We start from the raw sequence: 21,232 nt of genomic DNA, 5'->3' as shown, positions 1-21,232 counted from the left end.
AATGACTAAGAAATTACAAGAGTTACAATCTGAAGAGCGATTCCTGCTTTGACTTTGTTTGGTTTCTATCCACTTTTCCTACATGCCTTGTAAAATACATGCAAAAACTGGTTTTAGAAAACATTCCCTAAAATTAGTGTGTACAGAAACTTCAGGGATACTTCTGCTTTTCTCCGCAAAACCACCCCTTTTTAAAAATCGAAAGTGAAATTAGTTCTAACTTTTTTTTTTCTGTTAGTGACTCATCATCATGGGAGACACCAGATTTAGTATTTGAGCAGTGGTTAAGTGCTAAAGAAAAATCGCCGTTAAAGCAGTTTTCTTTTTCACTTTTTCCTTTCGCAGGGACCTGAGCTGTTCCTGCGAGGCCCACCTCCTCAGAACTACACCCCAGTTCTCCCGAGGCGCTACTGCAGGAGGCAGCACCAGTTACGACAGCCCGGTCCTTCCCCTCCCAGTGCCTCCGGGGGTTCCGGCGTCCCGGGCGCTGCTGTTTTCCGGGAAGAGCGGGCGCGCTGGGCCTCGGCGAGCTGCGCTCGGCGGGCGGACGCGGGTGAGTGGGGAGTCCGTTTCCCGGCTGCCACTCCCGCCGCTGGCATTCCCGGGCTGGAGAGCGGAGGTGGAAAGGGAGGCGGGGGACCTCAGCGCCGACGGGAGTGGGACAGCGCCAGGGTTGAGATCCTGCTCCCGGGAGCTTCCCGCAGGCGGGTTGCAGAGGCCACGCCGCCTTCGAGGGGGCGCACCTGCTCCTGGGCCCGCTGTGTAGTCTCTGGGCCGTCAGGGCTTCGAGCCCTGTCACTTGTTTGCTTTGCTTCATTCAGGAAATTGAAACATAAAGTTATTTGTGTTTCCTCGCTGTTTTCTCGAAGTTTCTCTAGAGATAGTTCTTCGGAAAATGGATTTCTTTTTTTTTCTTTTTTTTTTTTTTTGAGACGGAGTTTCACTCTTGTTGCCCAGGCTGGAGTGCAATGGCGCGATCTCAGCTCACAGCAACCTCCGCTTCCTCAGCTCAAGTGATTCTCTTGCCTCAGCCTCCCAAGTAGCTAGGATTACAGGAAAATGGATTTCTTAAGAAAACGGTTCTTGGCAGGGGCAGTGTTGTGCGTTCATGGCTGGCATTTCAGAATAGGCAAGGTTTTTCTTGAAGGAGACATCCTAAGGAGAATACTATGTTTCCAGTCTGTACAACAGGCAGGCGCTCTATTGCCTTTCTTTCTTTTTGCTGCCGGGCATGCATATAGGAAGATTCGATTCTACACGGCCTGGCACCGCAGTGATATGACTATACTTAGGGAAATACGGTGATGGTGATTTGTATTAGTTTTTTTTTTTTATTCGCTGCCATAACAAATTACATGGATTTAGTGGCTTAAACACATAGGAACGCGCGCGCGCACACATACATACACACACTCTCACACACACAATTTACTATCTTAGGATTCCGTAGCAGTCCTACCGAGGTCTCACTGGGTTAAAATCAAAGTGTTGGCAGGGTTGCCTTCCTTTCTGGAAGCTCTTGGGGTGAATCCCCTTTCCATCTTCCGGAGGTCACCTACCTCATTTGGCTCAGTAGCCCTTCCTCCATCTGCAGGGCCAGCAACTTTGCACCTCTGAGAGTTCTGGGTTCACATCGCACTCTTGACTCTCTTCTGTCTTCCGCTTTCACTTTTAAGTATCTTCATGATTACAGTGGGCCCCCACAGGTAATCCAGGATTCTCTCCATATTTAAAAGCAAGCTGATTAGCAACCTTAATTCAATCTGCAGCCTTCATTCGCATTTGCAATGTAAACAAACGTAATCACAGATTCTTGGGATTAGGATGTGGACATCTTTGAGGGAGCCATTGTTTTGCCTACTACATGATTGCATAAAAGGAATGACCATACATCCCACTCATGCGTAGAGCAAAAGTATCCAGACGGTAAAGATGCCAAAAGCGTTCTTGGGGTGTTAGACAGTAGGCCATTTATGCTGAGAACCTTTATTACAGGCTCTTAGGAAGATTGGCATTGTCACAATAATAAAGATAAAAAGCAACTAAATAACATTGCAGTTTGTGTCTTCTGAAATGTAATGAGGACTTCATATGCACTTGACGTCCTGAGTCCAACAAATACTGAAGATCCCACATAATTATCTAAATTGAGTGTTTTCAGTGTGTAAGCTTATACTGAGAAAGTGCTCTGAAGGTCTGCAGGGAGGAGTAGACATGGTCCCAGCCCTCAACATCTTTACTGACGTGTCATGGAAAATGACACAGGTACACACATAATTAAAGTGCCACAAAAGAGACAAAGGAGGCGGAGTAACATCCTTTAGGGGAATCAGAAAAGGCTTTGGGAACTTGGGGAAAATTTGGAATGGACCTTGAAGAAGAGTAAGATTTCATTAGATGGAGATTAAGGTTAGGAGAGGAGGAAGGATGTGACAGTTTGAGGGACAGAGGAAAGAAAAGGAACTATGCACGTGTTCAGTGTGGTTAGGGAACTGGGTTGAGGAATTGACTAAATAAGACTGGAAAGTGAGTTGGAGTTAGAATGCAGCAGACCATGGCTGACCATTAGGAAGATTTTGCAGTTGATACAATAGCGATATATATGTATGCTCTGTGTGTGTGTGTATGTGTCAGAGATAGAGACGTGGTTTAAATATATATATGTATATATGTGTGTGTATATATGTGTGTGTGTATATATATATATCGTCTCAAACCATCTCAAACTTACAGAAAAGTTGCAAGTACAGTAAAACAACTTTTCCTTTTCCTAAATTATTTAAGAATAAATTTCCAATCTGGTGACCTATCATCATTATATAATTGAGTATATATTTCCTACAAAAAAGATGTGCTCCAACGTAACCACAATACCGTCATCAAAATCAGGAATGTGGAGTGCTACCTTACTACAATTTAATAATCAGATCCAATGTGAATTTCACCAGTTGTCCTGATAATGTCTTGGATAGTGTAGGGGTCAAGGGAAAACTTCCTCTTTGCTCTCTGAAGGGCAAAGGCAGATTAAATAGGAGAAATGGCATACACATTTATTAATGTGCACAGGGGAAAAAATCACATAGTGCTTGTACTGCACAATGGGGTACAGATGGTTATATTCCCTACTTTTTAGGGGAAAGGGAGATGGGGAATCGTGGATGATTATAGGGGGTTAGTAAATGATTTCTAAGGGAATTCAAGGGAATCGAAGAACACACAATGGCCTTGTACAAAGCCTGTTGGGCTTGCAGAGCAGACAGTGGTTGTAACACGTATCTGTCCAGGTTTGTTGACAGACTTCAGTCTTCTTTCTGTGATATGAATTCAGAATAAAAACTCAGGGAAGGGACTAGAGGTAATTGTTCTGTTTTCTGTCAGGTCCCACAATTAGGCAGATAAGAAAACATCAGTGCACCTTCATGCTGTGCTTTGGGAGACACAGAGGAGGAGGGGGAGGTCAGAGAGACCTTGAGCCATCTTCAGTTCAGGATGTCAAAGTGCCATACTTCAGGGTATCAGTGTCTGAGCCCCAATGATAGCAAAAGGATCCAGTTGAGGATCATGCTTTCTATTTAGTTGTGATGTGTCTTTAGTCCTCTTCAGTGTGAACATTTCTTAGTCTTTCCTTGGCCTTCTGAACTTGAAGCTTTTGAAGAGAACAGGGCAGTTGTATTGTAGAACCCCTCAATTTGAGTTTGTCTGATGTTTCTTCATGCTTAGATTCAGATTATGCATCTTTGGCAGGACTATCGTCGAAGTTACATTGTGTTCTCAGTGCACCTTGTAATATGTTTCGTTATTTTGATTTATTCCATTATTTACTTTGATTATCTCGTTATGTTGATGTCTGCCAGACTTCTCCAGTATAAAGTTACTCTTTTCTTCTTTGGAATTAATAAACATTTTGTGGGGAACTATTTTGAAGGTAACTAAAAATTCCTTTCTTCACCAACATTTCTAATTTATCTGGACTCAGTTTTTTACTTTAATCAATAAATTTAATCATTACTACCATTCTCTATTTTAATCTTTAATTTATCCCCAGATTTGGCCACTGAAAACCATCTCAAGGTGGATTCTGTGTCCTTCCAACATGTCATCATTCTTTAAGCATTTCCTTACTTTTTGGCATCATAAGATGTCCCAGGCTCATCTTGCAGTTTTTCCGTCCTGGTTTTGGGATCAACCATTTCTCTAAAGAGTCCTGGTTCCTTTTAGTGGAGAATAATATTAGAAACCAAAGTCTGGGTGCTGAGTGTGCTCATTGCTCATTGGGGTTGTATCTACTCTCCCAGGCCTTCTCAACAGACAGAACTAGGGTATATACATATTTGTATATATCCAAAATACACAGATAGGCATTTCTTTTTTTTTTTTTTTCCTGAGACGGAGACTCACTCTGTTGCCCAGGCTGGAGTGCCGTGGCTCTATCTCAGCTCACTACAACCTCCAGCTCCAGGGTTCAAGTGATTCTCCTGCCTCAGCCTCCCAAGTAGCTAGGATTACAGGCATGTGCCACCACACCCAGGTAATCACACACAGGCATTTATTTCATTCTATCTATCTATCTATCTATCTATCTATCTATCTATCTATCTATCTCATCAATCAGAAACCACAGCCATAGGATTACATTGAAATCTAGTTCCAATCAACAGTATTTATTCTCGTTTTCTCCCTTTCCATATTTATAATTATCTTCTCAATGGTGAAAAACTTGGCTCCTATTATCTGTATGTACCTTTGGCCACTGGACGTCTTTCAGTTGGCTCCCCATGTCCCTTTCACATACTCCCATCATATTGTATGTGTCTGTGCATGTGTTTTAGTGCTTTTTACTTTTCTAGCTCTACAAGATATTCCAGGCTTATTTTGTATATTTTATGCCCCAGACCCAGAATCAGCCATTGCTCCAATGAGCCCTGGTTTCTTATATTGAAGAATATTATTAGAAACCAAGATCTGGGTGTTATGCGACTCTCCTCTTTTTTTTTTTTTTTTTTTTTTTGACACTCTTCTAACTAAACTGAGACATGGCTAAGTATTTGCTAGTCTTCTATTTTATTTTTAAGGAGGAATAGATGTCTTTTATTTCTCTTTCAAGAATATTGAGAATTTAGCCACTTGAAATCTTGGAAAATTATATTGCAGACTGTTTATTAATGTGTATCTAAAAACATAGAATCATGATATCCTTTGTCCCATTTTTGATCTGGGAGTTTTTCATCTCAGTAATTTCATATGTAGGCAAGAGTTCTTAAATTTTTTGTACCATGGATTCCTTTGCCAGCTTGGCAAATCCTATGGGCCTTTCTCCAAAAAAAAAAAAAAAAAAAAAAAAAAAAATTTGGTGGGGGCAGGCATGGTGGCCTATCCCAGCATTTTGGGAGTCCAAGGGGGGCGGATTGTTTGAGCCCAGAAGTTCGAGACCAGTCTAGGCAACTTGGTGAAAACCCATCTCTACAAAAAATACAAAAATTAGCTGGGCATGGTGGCGCACACCTGTAGTCCCAACTACTTGGGGGACTGAGGTGGGAGGATCACTTGAGCTTGGGATGTTGAGGCTGCAGTGAGCGTGTTCGTGCCCTACTGCACTCCAGCCTGGGCAACAAAGTGAGACCCTATCTAAAAAAAAAAAAAAACAAAACATTAAATGCATAAAATAAAATACTTAGAATTACAAAGGAAATCAATTGTATTGAAATATGGCTGGGATTATGGGCACCTGCCACCACGCCCAGTTAATTCTTTTTTGTATTTTTAGTAGAGATGGGGTTTCACCATGTTGGTCAGGCTGGTCTCAAACTCTTGACCTCATGATCCACCTGCTTTGGCATCCCAAAGTGCTGGGATTACAGCCGTGAACCACTGCGCCTGGCCAGAAATCAATTGTATTAAAATATGGTTATCAGACTATTTTAAAAGCAAATGTTTGATATAGTGATATATATCAATGTATTACAATGTATTACAAGACCTAGTGTTGAGCTTAGTAACTAATGTAGAAGCAACGTTAGACACAAACTATTTTAGCATATCTGCAACAATATTCTATGAAACTGTGCTTTCTACTGGTGACTATCACAGGTGCTGTGAATACTACTATAGTTTGTTACAATATTCATAATTGAAGAGAATGCTAAGCTTCAATTAGAGGTTATTAGAAATAAACATGTAATTTCTTCCCAATCCATGTTTATGGACCCAGCGGGAGAGTTAGTGAAAGCTCCAGGTAAGAACACCTGTGTAGAGAAAGCATATGTTGGAGGCCTCTTGACTTTGACTTTGTTTATATTTGGGGAGAACAATAGGGAGAATTAAATATTTTAATCAAAACCTTTGAAAAATGTTGGAAAACCAAAATAGTATTCTTTTAAAATGGAGCATGATATTATGATTGGAATATGAACTACAAAGGAACATTAATGTTCATTAGTTTCTGTATATTATTTTGTTGAAAAGCAAAGGATTTTTAGAATCTTTTTACATATTATAGATGTGAAAGTTATTTGAAATAGTGGCCAGGCGTGGTGGTGACTCACACCTGTAATCCCAACACTTTGGGAGGCTGAGGGGGGCGCATCACTTGAAGACAAGAGTTCAAGACCAGCCTGACAAACATGGTGAAACCCCATCTCTACTAAAAATACAAAAATTAGCTGGGCATGGTGGCAGGTAGCTGTAATCCCAGCTACTTGGGAGGCTGAGGCAGGAGAATCTCTTGAACCTGGGAGGCAGAGATTGCAGTGAGCCGAGATCAGACTATTGCCTTCCAGCCTGAGCGACAGAGTGAGACTCTGTCTCAAAAAAAAAAAAAAAAAAAAAAAGGAGTTATTGAAATACAGACTTTGTTTGGATATAAGCCATATGAGAATAAAGCCTTTGATGATAGGAAAAAAGATATAGCAAAGAAGAGAGATGTTTCTTCCATAAAAGGGTAAAAGTTGTTATTTCTTTGTTCTGAAATTTGTGTATATATGCTATGCTTACAATATTTATTTTTTATAATGTTAGGGAATCATGGAAGCTGATAAAGACAACACACAACAAGTTCTTAAGGAGCATGGGCCACATGAATTTATAAAAGATGAACAAAATAAGGTAAAAAGGAAATTACTGGGTATTATTAAAAATTAATTTATATCTATTAGTTTTGCAGTAAGGCATGTTTTGTATGTCTTTGTCCAACATTACCTTGAATTTGGGAGGCTGTTAGGCTTTAAAAAATTTTTTAACTTCCATTATGTTATTTAAGTCTTACAAGAAGTGTCGTATTTTTATTCTTTCTCATATAAGGCTTACAACACTAGCTGCTTTCTCACTCACACCCTCATTTCTTGGATTTGCATCAACAAGTTAAGAGCACAGTTAGCAAGTATCTCATTAGACCCCAAGAGGGAACAGAGGCCAGGTAGATTAAACTACTTCCCCAAGGTCATATGTCTGGCTTGTTAAGGCAGCTGTGTACTATGGGATACTATGGGAATCACAGATAATTAAAAACACCACCACCACCACCAACAACAACAAACTGCCCCAGAATATGTCCGCTATTACAGTGCAATTTAAAAGTCTTATCATGGTCACAAATAGCTAAGAAAGGAGTTGATGCAGCACTGAAGTAATATTCAGAAGATCTGATCTCAATCTTTGCCTTACTATACAAATTTCTGTGACTTTGGCCTAGTGTAAAAGGTGGTTTCCTGATTTATATGATGGAGATAGTACTAGTTGGCAATGTTAGAATGGACAGGTGATGATGTAAAATATTCAACAAATGCATTATGCACATAGTCATATTTATTCTGAGACTGTCTAATGTCTTTCTTTGCTCAGGATGAGAGAAATTTATAGTCTTTAGTTCATTCAGAAAAATGAGTTTGGGGCTATTTACTTTCTTTGGTACCGTTTGATATTTTTAAGGAACTAATTGATGAAATGACAAAGGAAAATATTCAACTAAAGAAGGAGATCCAAAAGCTCGAAACGGAGTTACAAGAGGCTACCAGAGAATTCCAGGTACTCTCTTAATTATTTTATACACTACATTTTTGATGGACGCATGGTTTTTGGAAAAAGCATTTTAATTATATAAAATTCATTTTTAAAACCTTATCATCCATGGCACCACCATTTGTAATAGTTCAAAATGGAAAACAACCCAATGATTCCTTCATAATAGATGAGTTAGTGAAGTGGGGTATAGTCATATGATAGAAAACTACACAGCAATGAGAATGAACAGATCATAACGACATGCAGCAACACAAATGAGTTTCATAAACACAATGTTAACACAAAAAAGACAGATGAGGGCGTACCATATGCTTCCCTTTAAATTAAGCAAAAGCAGGATGTTCGAAGTTAAAACAGTGGTTACTTTTGGAAGCAGGTAAGACCCGGAAGGGGACCCAAGGGAGTTTCTGGAGTGTTGTCATGTTCTGCCTGTCATCTGTGTGCCAATCACATATGTGTTAGCTTTGTAAAATTGCATCTTGCTGTACTTATGATACATGCATTTTTCTATTATTTATACACTTTAATAAATTTACCAAAGCAAACATTAATAAAATTTACCAAAAAAAGATGATCATTAGCAAATCACTGTTGGATCAAATTCTGGCTTTTCTCACTGAGTTCTTTTATTATTATTCTCATCCAAGGTGCTTTGCTAATTTAAATGAGTTTCACAGTTTAAAAAATTGGACATATATTAATCCTCACTATTTAAATTCTCTCCTAAATTTTCCTGTATTTTAAATATACATAATTTTCACCCATTTTTTTTCTTAACAACTCAGATTGTTAAAAAATTAAAGCATTCAGGCTGGGCGTGGTGGCTCATGTCTATAATCCCAGCACTTTGGGAGGCTGAGGCGAGTGGATCATGGGGTCAGGAGTTCAAGACCAGCCTGACCAAGATGGTGAAACCCCGTCTCTACCAAAAATACAAAAAAAAAAAAAAAAAAATTAGCCGGGCATGGTGGCGGGTGCCTGTATCCCAGCTACTTGGGAGGCTGAGGCAGAGAATTGCTTGAACCTGGGAGGCGGAGGTTGCCGTGAGTTGAGATTGCGCCACTGTGCTCCAGCCTGGGTGACAGAGCGAGACTCCGCCTAAAAAAAAAAAAAAAAAATTAAAACATTGACTCTTTTTGTTTCTGAAGTGGGAGATAGGACATTGAATATCAGGAAGTGAGGTTTTCTGTGTTTATGAGATGGGTGACTTTGCAGAAGACTCTGTTAAGATTCTGGTTACTTCTCAGACTGGAGCTAGAATCATGCAGTCTTACAACCCAGAGAGCCTTTAGAAACCAGCCAGCCTTAGTCCACCCACTTTGCAGGGGACCGAACCCATGATCAGAGAGCTGAAGTGAATTTGCTCTGTCACAGTGTGGTCAGAAATAGAATCAAGCTTTCTCACTCTAATTTCAGAAAGGCCTTGGTTCCTCAGCATATACTGGGTATTTCTGCATTATTGGGTAACAGTCTGCCTTTTCTCAGACATTGTAGATTGTTTTGATGTCAGCCTTACCGTAATCAGAAGTTCCACTGGAGTTATGTGTACAGGCAAAGAATAAATGTAAGATTAAATCGAATGACTCACTGAATATTTCTCATCTCTGTCATTTTCAGCATGTAAAATAACCATGGGAAATAGAAATGCAAGCACCTAGCTCATTTGTGCTTTTATGTGTGGTTATACAAATCTGTTAATCCCAATAATTCTAAGCGGCTAAGTGTAACGACCTACCTTTATCTTTCAGGTTACAATTTTTTTGTTTGTTTGTTTGTTTGTTTGTTTGTTTTTGAGACAGAGTTTTGTTCTTGTTGCTCAGGCTGGAGTGCAATGGTGCGATCTCAGTTCACTACAACATCTGCCTCCCTGGTTCAAGCGATTCTCCTGCCTCAGCCTCCTGAATAGCCGGGATTACAGGCGGTTGCCACCACGCCTAGCTAACTTTTGTATTTTATTAGAGACGGGTTTTACCATGTTGGCCAGGCTGGTCTCCAACTCCTGACCTCAGGTGATCTGCCTGCTTCGGCCTCCCAAAGTGCTGGGATTACGAGTGTGAGCCACCTGCCCAGCCTCAGCTTACAATTTTTGTTGATACTGTCCCTTCTCGTTTTTTATGAACCTAAGTTGTGGTAATGGTTAAAAAGTTGATGGGCAGGTGTTGGGGAAGGTGGAATTTGTAAATTTGATAAATTTAACATCATCTAATTCTAGGCCAGGTGTGGTGGCTCACGCCTGTAATCCCAGAACTTTGGGAGGCCAAGGCAGGTGGATCATGAGGTGAAGAGATTGAGACCATCCTGGCCAACATGGTGAAACCCTGTCTTTACTGAAAATACAAAATACGAAAATTAGCTGGGTGTGGTAGCGCATGCCTGTAGTTCCAGCTACTTGGGAGACTGAGGCAGGAAAATTGCTTGAACCAGGGAGATGGAGGTTGCAGTGAACCGAGATCACACCACTGTACTCCAGCCTGGCAACAGAGTGAGACTTTGTCTCTAAATAAATAAATAAATAAAGTTACCTAATTCTGGAGTCTTTCTTTTTGGATGAAATTATCTGGATTTGAAATACCATATTATACCCAACACTATATTTCATACTTTGCAGCAAAATTAAACATGCTATCTAATGACTTCCTTTTGAGATAGTCTGTTATTGACACTTGTTTAAAAATTCCTTATTTACATGAATGATGTAGGCTTTAGAATTGAACACCGTACAATATTGACAGTTTAAACATTGATTAGAAAAAAGTGAGAGGATTATGTATTTTTAATTTCATCTGTGAAATGATATTAAAAGATCAGCATTTGATTACTTTACTGAGTACTTACATGGGAAAAAGCAATTACTAAAGATGTTAAGTAAGACCATACTCAATATTCTATAAGGTTCTAAAATCAGTGGGGAATGAATTATTGGTTGACCAAATTACATTATCATTGGAAGAACTTAAGTTATTTCTTGTCTTGATTTTAATCAAACATTTTCATTTGGATTAGATTAAAGAGGATATTCCTGAAACAAAGATGAAATTCTTATCAGTTGAAACTCCTGAGAATGACAGCCAGTTGTCAAATATCTCCTGTTCATTTCAAGTGAGCTCGAAAGTTCCTTATGAGCTACAAAAGGGACAAGCACTTATCACCTTTGAAAAAGAAGAAGGTATGACTAATGTTAAAAAATATGACGATGTTATTTGGAAAGCACTTTCATAGACATTTAGCTATTACTTCGCTAATATTACTTTGCTTATATTATTTCTTATCCTCATAGTGACATTCGGAGGCAGGTATGATTATTCCCATTTTACAGATGAGAAAACTGACTCTGAGACAAGTGCCTTGAATATGATCTCTTATTCAGAAAGCCATGACTGTGGGACTTAAATCCAGGTGTTATGATGATGTCCAATACCAGCCTCTTTCTACTCCACATGCTACCTCCAAATAATGATAGTAATATATCAAGGTAGTAGAGCTTGTACAGTTCTCAGAAACATTATCACATCTTTTTTTTTTTTTTTTTTGAGACGGAGTCTCGCTCTGTTGCCCAGGCTGGAGTGCAGTGGCCGGATCTCAGCTCACTGCAACCTCCGCCTCCCAGGTTCACGCCATTCTCCTGCCTCAGCCTCCCGAGTAGCTGGGACTACAGGCGCCCCTCACCTCGCCCGGCTAGTTTTTTGTATTTTTTAGTAGAGACAGGGTTTCACCGTGTTAGCCAGGCTGGTCTCAATCTCCTGACCTCGTGATCCGCCCGTCTTGGCCTCCCAAAGTGCTGGGATTACAGGCTTGAGCCACCGCACCTGGCCACATTATCACATCTTATATTCACACAATTCCATAAATGTAGGAGGATAGGATAGTTATTATTGTGTACTTTAAATATAGACATGCCAGAGCCCAGAAAACAGATTCTGAGGATGTTTAAGTGATTTACCTGAGGGCACATAGCCGACGAATGGAAAGAGCCTGGGAGTTAGAGATTTGGGATGAGACCTGATGTTTGCTAAGTCTGCCATGGTGAGGGTCCCTAGTCAGAGCTGGGGGTTCCTGAATGGGGAGGATCTGGCTTTGAGTGCCAGCCTTGTCCCTTCCTAGAAGCATGATTTGGGATGGGTTCTTTATAAACCTCAGCGTTTTATACAGGTGCTTCATGGTAGTTCCTACTTCATGAGGCTGCTTTGAGTATTAAATGAGAAATGTTGATAAAATACTTCACACAATGTCGGACACTTAATACAAACTTAATGAATGGTAGTTGTTATTATTGCTACATGTTAGGACTTTTTCAGATAAGGAAACAGAAACTTAAAGAAGATAAGTAACTTGGTTAAAGTCTTTACAGTTAATTGCAGAGCTGAGAGCCAAACCCTGAGAGTCCATGTACTTCCACTGGGCCAATATTTCTCTCAGTAGGCCACCAGCCCAGGCCTTTGTTCTTTTATTAAGTTATGTGGTGAGGGACCAGATGTTGTTCCCAGCCCTTCCAGTGCTCATTTTCTGACAGTCTATAACCCATGTTTCCTGACAACTGGTGCACCACTGTAGCCTGAAAATAAATGTCCAGCAGGTCAGTATCTGCATGTAGAAGACATACATCACCAGTGTGTTTTCCTTCACCCTGGAGCTACTGCTATAGGTAGAAGAGGAGTTCAGGACTCATATTGGTGACTGTCCCTGGTAAACGGGATATAACTAAAAGATAGATATAAATGAAGATTTGGGAGGCAGGGTTTCTGCACAGCAATTTCCTGGGAATGTTGGAAATGGAATTCTCTAAAGAAGCACCTACATCATTGCTTCTACCCTTGACGAGGCTCTGAGCTCCCAATCTCCTGGGACAGCAATAGGTTTGAAACACAATTAAGTAGGAGTTGGCTCTTGATTGTCAGAGTCACAAAAGTTGAAACACAAGAGGTCCCTCTCAGCTGCATCAGATCACCAGATGTTGGGGGTTTGCGGAGGAGTGGGAGGGAAAGAGGATCATCTGAGTATTACTCATTGATATTTTCTGTTACTGTCTGTTGTCATTAGCAAAAAAACACAAAAACACAAAATAACAAAAAACCATCATCCAAGTTATAGAGTCATATTTTGGTACATTGAGTTGAATTCCCACATGGCCAAAGCCCTGCCTTCTGGCCCTTTTTTTCTCTTCCTCCAGCTGTGATGTGGTGCCATCTGGTCTGGTTGTCATAAACACATATGAGATTTTATAAGACAGAGAGTGAATGTCACTGATTTTCATGATACATTGGAATAGCAGTCCCAAATATCAACAAGTGAAGTGTTATAAACTCATGCCACACAATTAAAAATAAATGCCCACTCACATTTTTAATTGACATAGAGTTGCTTTTTGGAGTGCTAGTGACTTTTAGCATTTTACTAAACTGCTCCCATTTGCATAGGTAAATTAGACTTGACGGCTTTGTGATCAATATAGCAGGACTATCAACTTTTTAAAGAATGATTTCAAGAGTATTTTTGCAAAAGTGAAATTCATCATTAAGTATGACAGAAAAAAAGACTCACCCTTTGATATTCCAGCCTATGTAGTCTTTAACATGTAATCTTTGAGGAGACAAAGAAAATGAATATATATTGCTCTAGTGCTTGTAACATGAAGGAGTAACAAATGATAAGGTTAAGTAAAATCAAGACTAATTGTACAAATGACACTTAGCCATGAAAGTTTTCCCAGCTTACTGAACATGGGAGAATTTCTGGCTGTGCATTAATGTACTAGAGGAATCCTCTGGTAATGGTTAACAGTGGAAGGAAGGGTATGTGGCTGAGCTGAAGTAATATATGAATTCTGGAAGATCGTTAGGCTTATCTCTTAAGAGATAAGAGAAAAGATTCATCTTATGAGGTGAATCTAGAACTTGAGAACTTCTACATTGTGATTTTGCTGATGTACTTTGACATTAATATATTCTACTTTGGAACCAAGAGCAGTGACTCATGCCTGTAATCTCAGTACTTTGGGAGTCTGCTGTGGGAGGATCACTTGAGTCCAAGAGTTCCAGGGCAGCCTGGGCAACAAAGTGAGACCTCGTCTCTACAAAAAGTTTAAAAAATTAGCTAGGCGTGGTGGCATGTATCTGTAATCCTAGCTATTCTGGAAGCTGAGGTGGGAGGATCTCTTGAGCCCAGGAGTTTGAAGTTACAGTGGGCTATGATTACACCACTGCATTCCAGCCTCAGTGACAGTGTGAGATCCAGTCCCCCTTCTCCCTGACCCCCCAAAATATATATTCTATTTTGGTGGCAAGACCATTATCACTTGGAACCACCCCCTGCCAAATTTTTTAAATTAGACTCTTTAATATTAAAGAAAATTAAAAATATTCAGGATAATTTGTTCTTAAACCAAAAGCATAACAATTCTTAAAATATTGGAAATTAATACTTCCTTCCCGAATTATTTTTCAGTTGCCCAAAATGTGGTAAGCATGAGTAAACATCAGGTGCGGATAAAAGATGTAAATCTGGAGATTACGGCCAAGCCTGTCCCATTAAACTCAGGAGTCAGATTCCAGGTAACAGGATGATTAAAATTTTTTGGATTTCTGTTCATCATAGGCACTTCTTTTATCCATATTTCTGACCATCAAATCATTTTCCAGGTTTATGTAGAAGTTTCTAAAATGAAAATCAATGTTACTGAAATTCCTGACACACTGCCTGAAGATCAGATGAGAGACAAACTAGAGCTGAGCTTTTGTAAGTCCCGAAATGGAGGTGGAGAGGTGGACCACGTGGACTATGACAGACAGTCCGGGAGTGCGGTCATCACGTTCGTGGAGACTGGAGGTACTCAAGGGTGTAGAAGGTTAACAGACGCTCTGCCATTTCAGTCATGTTCTGTTGTTTCTGAAAGTATTCCTATTCTACTTCTTTTATTTGGAATGTATTAGCATGATAATTGGGATTTTAAAAAATCTTATAAAATAGTAGAGTGTAGGAAATTATTTCTAGGGACAGTGCTAGGAACAATAATATTGCTGCAGATAGGCAGGGTGCGGTGGCTCACCCTGTAATCCCAGCACTTTGGGAGACCGAGGCAGGCAGATCACTTGAGGTCAGGAATTCGACACCAGCTTGTCCAACATGGCGAAACCCCATCTCAACTAAAACGACAAAAATGAGCTGGGCATGGTGGCAGGTGCCAGTAATTCCAGCTACTCGGGAGGCTGTGGCAGGGAGAATCACTTGAACCCGGGAGGTGGAGGTTGCAGTGAGCCAAGATAGCCAGGCATAGTGGTGCATGCCTGTGGTCCCAGCTACTCAGGAGGCTGAAGAGGGAGGATTACTTGAGCCCAGGAGGTCGAGGCTGCAGTGACCTGTGATTGCACCACTGCATTACAGCCTGGGAGACAGAGTGAGACACTGTCTCAAAAAACAAAATTAAAAAAGAAAATTGATGGATTAGATTTTTTCATGACAAAGTAATACATGCTTTTTTAAAGAGGGTGAAATAATACAGAACACACATTTAGTAAAAATGAGACATTTCAGCCGGGCCCAGTGGCTCATGCCTGTAATCCCAGCACTTTGGGAGGCCGAGGCAGGCAGATCATGAGGTCAGGAGTTTGAGACCAGCCTGACTAACATGGTGAAACCCCGTGTCTACTAAAAATACAAAAAAATTAGCCGGTGTGGTGGCGCTCGCCTGTAATCCCAGCTACTTGGGTGGCTGAGGCAGGAGAACAGCTTGAACCCGGGAGGTGGAGGTTGCAGTGAACCGAGATTGCACCATTGCACTCCAGCTTGGGTGACAGAGTGAGACTCCGTCTCAAAAAAAAAAAAAAAAAAAAAGAGAGAGACATTTTCTCAAACTTCCCTTTCTCCTACTATTTAGTTCGTTATGGTTATTTTGGTGTCTTTCCAGGTCTTTCTTTGGACACATTAAAACAATATCAATATGCTTTTTTTTTTTTTTTTTTTGTGAGACAGAGTCTTGCTCTGTCGCCCAGGCTAGAGTGCAGTGGTACTATCGGAGCTCACTGCAACGTCCGCTTCCCTGGTTCAAGCAATTCTCCCACCTCAGCCTCCCGAGTAGCTGCAATTACAAGTGCATGCCACCATGCCTGACTAATTTTTGTATTTTTGGTAGAGACGGGGTTTCACCATGTTGGTCAGTCTGGTGTCAAACTCCTGACTTCAAGTGATACACCCGCCTTGGCTTCCCAAAGTGCTAAGATTACAAACGTGAACCACTGCTCCCGGCCCAATGTGCATTTTTGACCTGAGCTTTTGGATGATGTTTAGGACATCCTGGTGGGATGTGTTAGGGAGAGCTACAAAAGGAAGGGGTCTTGAGGGCTACCATAATATGTTGTCTTGAAAATTAACAGTAACTTGGTGGAAATTTCCATAGTCAAGCATCCAGATTTTAATTTGCCAAATTCCTATATTCATTTAGCCTATTTGCTGTTAGTTTGTCTTATCCTGGATTTTAAAAAATCTGACCAGGCGCAGTGGCTCACGCCTGTAATCCCAGCACTTTGGGAGGCTGAGGCGGGTGGATCCGTCGAGGCCAGGAGTTCAAGACCAGTCTGGCCAACATCGTGAGACCCCGTCTCCACTAAAAATACAAAAATTAGCCGATGTGCTGTCCCACCCCTATAGTCCCAACTACTTGGGGGGCTGAGGCAGGAGAATTGCTTGAACCTGAGGGGCAGAGGTTGCAGAGAGCCGAGATTGCATCACTGCACTCCAGTCTGGGTGACAGAGCGAGACTCGGTCTCAAAAAAAAAAAAAACCAAATAAAATAAAATAAAATAAAATAAACTAGAATGCAATTTATAACTCTACTATGAGAGATAGTACTAGCTATGGAACCTGTGTCCATCTGGGGATGCTCTCCTAGAGGTTACATCTAGCCAGACGGGGAAGAATACTTTTGCAGGTTATAGGTGATCCTATAGGTAACTATTGAAGGATATGAAGGTATTCTGGAGATAAATATTCCAGATACTTCATAAACTGTGTCTTACTGACTCATCACAATAATCTACAGGGTAGTTACTGTAATTATGCTTATTTTACAGAAAAGGAAACTGAGACTTTAAGAAGTCAAGCAACATGTCCAAGGCCACATAGCTCATAAGTAGCAGAGCTAGGACTGAAGCTGGACTATTTGACTCAGGACCTGTACTCTTTTTTTTTTTTTAAACTGTGATAAAATATATATAACATAAAATTTACCATTTTAACAATTTTTAAATATACAATTCAAAGGTACTAAGTACATTCACAATGTTGTACAGCCATCACCACTATCCATCTCTAGAACTTTTTAATCACCCCAAACTGAAACTCTGTACCCATTTAACAATAATTCTCCATTACTTCTTCTTCTAGCCCCTGGTAACCACCATTCTACTTTCTGTTGCTATGAATTTGCCTATTCTAGGTACCTCACTCGAGTGGAATTATACAATATTTGTCCGTTTCATGTCTGTCTTATTTTGGTTAGCATAATGTTATCAGGGTCCATCCATGTTGTGGTAGGTATCAGAATTTCATCCTTTTTAAAGGCTGAATAATATTCTCCGTGTGTGTGTGTGTATGTGTGTGTGTGTGTATTTTATATATCCATTTTGTTTATCTATTCATCTGTTGGTGGACACTTGGGTTACTTCCACCTTTTGCCTATTGGCCTATTGTGAAAAATACTGCTCTGAGCATTAATGAGCAAGTATCTGCCCGAGTCCCTGCTTTCAGTTATTTCGGGTATATACCCTGAAGTTGAATTGCTGGATCATATCATGTTCTATTTTTAATATTTTGGGGAACTGTCATACTGTTTTCTACAGTGGCTGTACCATTTTACATTCCTACCAGCAATGCCTCAGGGTTGCAATTTCTCCATATCCTCACCAATAAGGGCCTACACTCTTAATCATCGTACCGTATTGCTGATTGATCCAAGGTAGATGAGTGAGAAGAGTCATAAAAAAAATGGTTGGATATTCCTAAGAACTGTTTCTGTTACACGTTACAGTCTTGATACACATCCTTTCATCCCTCTAGGAGACAAAAATACTGCTAAAAAATAGACTATTCTTTGTGTTGTAGAAAACTGATGAATTTTTATTTCCTTTCAGCTTTTCTAGATGACATTCAGTCCCCTCCCTGCTTTGGTTAACATCATTACTTAAGTTTATTGAATATATTGAAAAAATATTTTTTTAATAGTATTCTAATCATAGTTTTCACTTATGGCTTTTGAGAAACTGGGAAACATTCCAGTCTTGTTAGATGAGTGGGTTACTTTCTGCAAAAAACTATCGTATTTTTTGTAGCTCAAAGTAGATCTGTCTGAGGACATTGCAACCCTTTGTGCATTGATTGACTGCAGTGAATAATTCAAGATGGAATGAAGCCTTTAAACCTCATTATTGTTTGGTCTTGTAGTTTTCAAAATTATGTACTGTGAAGTCTTCAAAGTGGGTTTTAGAATTTCTTAAAAATTAATCTTTTAACTCAGTATTTACTGTAATAGTGGTCTTTTTGAAGGAAGTTTTAACTTTGGTTAAAAATGTTTGTGATATAAAAGAGACAAGTATTGTTTTTGCTTTGCTTTTAGTTGCTGACAAGATTTTGAAAAAGAAAGAATATCCTCTTTATATAAATCAAACCTGCCATAGAGTTACTGTTTCTCCATACACAGAAATACACTTGAGAAAGTATCAGGTAAAGTCATCTCTTTTCTCTCATTTTGAGAACTTACTGCCCAAACCCACCCTACAAAAAATAAAGTTGTTGTGAGTCTGTTACTATATGAATCTTATCAATGAGGGATAGCCAAATGGTTTCTTTACTTCATTTTTGCTTAGTGCAAAATGAGTTTGTCTTTTGAAGGAGTGTTTTAATGCAAAACTGTACTTTAGTATACAATTTAAAAAACTGGAATTACTCAGATAATGGCACAATTTTTATTTTTGTACATGGAGACATAGCTGCATTTCTCTCATGTGTCTACTGTCAGTGAGCATGAGAAAGAATTCCTGCCTACTTCCTCTGAACTCAGTACCTTTATCCCAGACCTGCTGCCTTTTCCTCTTCCTTCTCAGGTATCCAATGGTACCACCATCTACCTAGTCCACTGACTTAAAAGCTAGAACTCACTTAACTCTTCAGTTTGCTTCACCTCCAACATTCATTTGGTCACTAAATCTTGCCAGCTCTGCTTCTGACTACCTCTTTACCTGGTCCTTCTGTTCCCAGAGCATCCCTCCTTTCCTCTATGTTCCATAATGCCACCAGAGTTCTTTTTCTAAAACTGTCCCCAGAGCTTCCCCCCTTTCCTCTATGTTCCATAATGCCATCAGAGTTCTCTTTCTGAAACTCAGATCTGACTTGGATATTCTCTTGCTTGGAAAATCTTCCTAAGATTTCTTGTCTCTTCTAAGATAAAGTAAAAAATATTAAGCAGATTATGAATGTAAAGTTTTGTAATTCAAAGCTCTCAGAAATCTTTCTATTTATCATTGTTTTTCCTACTTAGATATTTTCAGGAACATCTAAGAGGACAGTGCTTCTGACAGGAATGGAAGGCATTCAAATGGATGAAGAAATTGTGGAGGATTTAATTAACATTCACTTTCAACGGGCAAAGAATGGAGGTGGAGAAGTAGATGTGGTCAAGTGTTCTCTAGATCAACCTCACATAGCATACTTTGAAGAATAGACTTAACAGAATCATGAAAACTATAGCTTTTTAACGCAGATTACTGTAAATGTTTGACAAAAATAAATATGCTTTTCCTTAAAAAAATGAAAACTTTAATTTTTATCATCCATTTATTTTTAGATACAAAACTTATTTCCATGTGTCTGAATCTTCATTGTTTCAAATGGTGCTTGCTGCATGTTTTCAATTACAATAAATGCACTGTAATAAAAGGTTTTGTTTATAGATTATGTGTATTGGTGCCATGTCTGCTGAAATCAACCTTAAGTGATTCAGATGTCCCCTGCTAGTGCTGGCTTATCCTGTTATGGTCTTGTGGGCCAATTCAGTTGTGGCCCCATGCCCACCAATATGCAGACTTGACTCTTAACATTTTCCAAAACAAAGGCAGTTACATTCAGCAGTTTGTGATTCCTGTAAACTCAACTGAAGATTCGAAGGACTCCAAGAGCAACAATTTTCCACTGTGTGTAGTGTTTCACTCCACAACTCTAAAGCTTCTCAGAGCTGAGCATGGTCTTTTTCTTGAATTTTTGTTCACGCAAGTGCCATGTGTCCCTTGATTCCTTCCAAGCCATCCCCTCTCCAAATAGAGCTCGTAAAGGACTAGCTTTTTCTTTCTTTTGCACTTACAATGGAAACAGTTGGTATAAGAGTTTGAAAACCTTGGCATGGAGAGAGAGGTAAATACAAAGTTAGTGACTCATCACTCATCATGCTCGATGCTGGGGAATGCCTGGAGGTAAAAACACAGTAACTGCCCTCCAAGGGCTTAAGGTTTAGTTGGAAAGAGACCCAGTTTACTAGCATCTCACTGTTTTTAAAAACTTGCAGAAACTTTAATGATAAAATTAAAGATTCCTATTCAGAGAAGGTAAAAGTCTTTTTGGTAAAGAACCTTTAGGCCGGATGTGGTGGCTCACGCCACCAGCACTTTAGGAGGCTGAGGTGGGCGGATCACTTGAGGTCAGGAGTTTGAAACCAGCCTGACCAACATGGTGAAACCCCGTCTCTACTAAAAATACAAAAATTAGCCGGACATGGTGGTGGGCGCCTGTAATCCCAGCTACTTGGGAGGCTGAGGCAGAATTGCTTGAACCTGGGAGGCGGAGGTTGTAGTGAACTGAGATGGCGCCATTACACTCCATCCTGGATGTTGCAGCGAGACTCTGTCTCAAATAAAAAAAAAAAAAAAAAAGAAAAGGAAAAAAAGAACCTTTGGACAACTTCTATTCTGACATGGTAGGTTTCATGAAGAGCTGGCAGCAGAATTAAATTCATATTAAAACGCTGGCAGAAATGAAAGGCTTTTAGAAAAGGTTCTAAACCTATTGAATGCTGCCTGGCATCTAAAACAAACAAAAGGAAAAGCTCGAGTTTTGCTTCTGATGTTTCATTTTTAGTTTTTAAAGTTATATTATTCTCAGGAGTACTGATTTTCACCTTTAAGGAATGAGAGATGGTGCCTAAAAGCTACAATTTATGATAAATCTTCATGTTTACCAT

General features: G+C 39.8%; 1 protein-coding gene across 2 annotated transcripts; it reads left to right on the top strand.

Annotated features, from left to right (window-relative positions):
* Positions 1–456: 456 nt before the first annotated feature.
* Positions 457–19,951, top strand: NMI (N-myc and STAT interactor). Of its 2 annotated transcripts, XM_028830388.2 has the most exons (8): positions 457–553; positions 7,015–7,101; positions 7,924–8,019; positions 11,020–11,182; positions 14,458–14,564; positions 14,652–14,838; positions 18,620–18,726; positions 19,541–19,951. In XM_028830388.2, the coding sequence occupies exons 2-8, from the start codon at positions 7,021–7,023 to the stop codon at positions 19,721–19,723; spliced, it is 924 nt and encodes a 307-aa protein (XP_028686221.1). In that variant the 5' UTR covers positions 457–553; positions 7,015–7,020; the 3' UTR covers positions 19,724–19,951. The 2 variants fall into 2 exon arrangements, with proteins under 2 accessions (XP_028686221.1, NP_001244571.1); NM_001257642.2 differs by lacking the exon at positions 457–553 and having other exon boundaries at positions 7,014–7,101; positions 19,541–19,936.
* The last annotated feature ends 1,281 nt before the right edge of the window (positions 19,952–21,232 follow it).

This window comes from Macaca mulatta, chromosome 12 (assembly GCF_049350105.2).
Source record: "Macaca mulatta isolate MMU2019108-1 chromosome 12, T2T-MMU8v2.0, whole genome shotgun sequence".
NCBI classification, from domain to species: domain Eukaryota; kingdom Metazoa; phylum Chordata; class Mammalia; order Primates; family Cercopithecidae; genus Macaca; species Macaca mulatta.
This window is presented reverse-complemented; position numbering and strand designations above follow the sequence as displayed.

Coding starts and splice junctions, on each gene's coding strand:
- NMI (XM_028830388.2), top strand. CDS start 7,021: ATGGAAGCTGATAAAGACAACACACAACAAGTTCTTAAGGAGCATGGG. Junction 8,020..11,019: donor AGGCTACCAGAGAATTCCAG/GTACTCTCTTAA, acceptor CATTTGGATTAG/ATTAAAGAGGATATTCCTGA. Junction 11,183..14,457: donor CACCTTTGAAAAAGAAGAAG/GTATGACTAATG, acceptor ATTATTTTTCAG/TTGCCCAAAATGTGGTAAGC.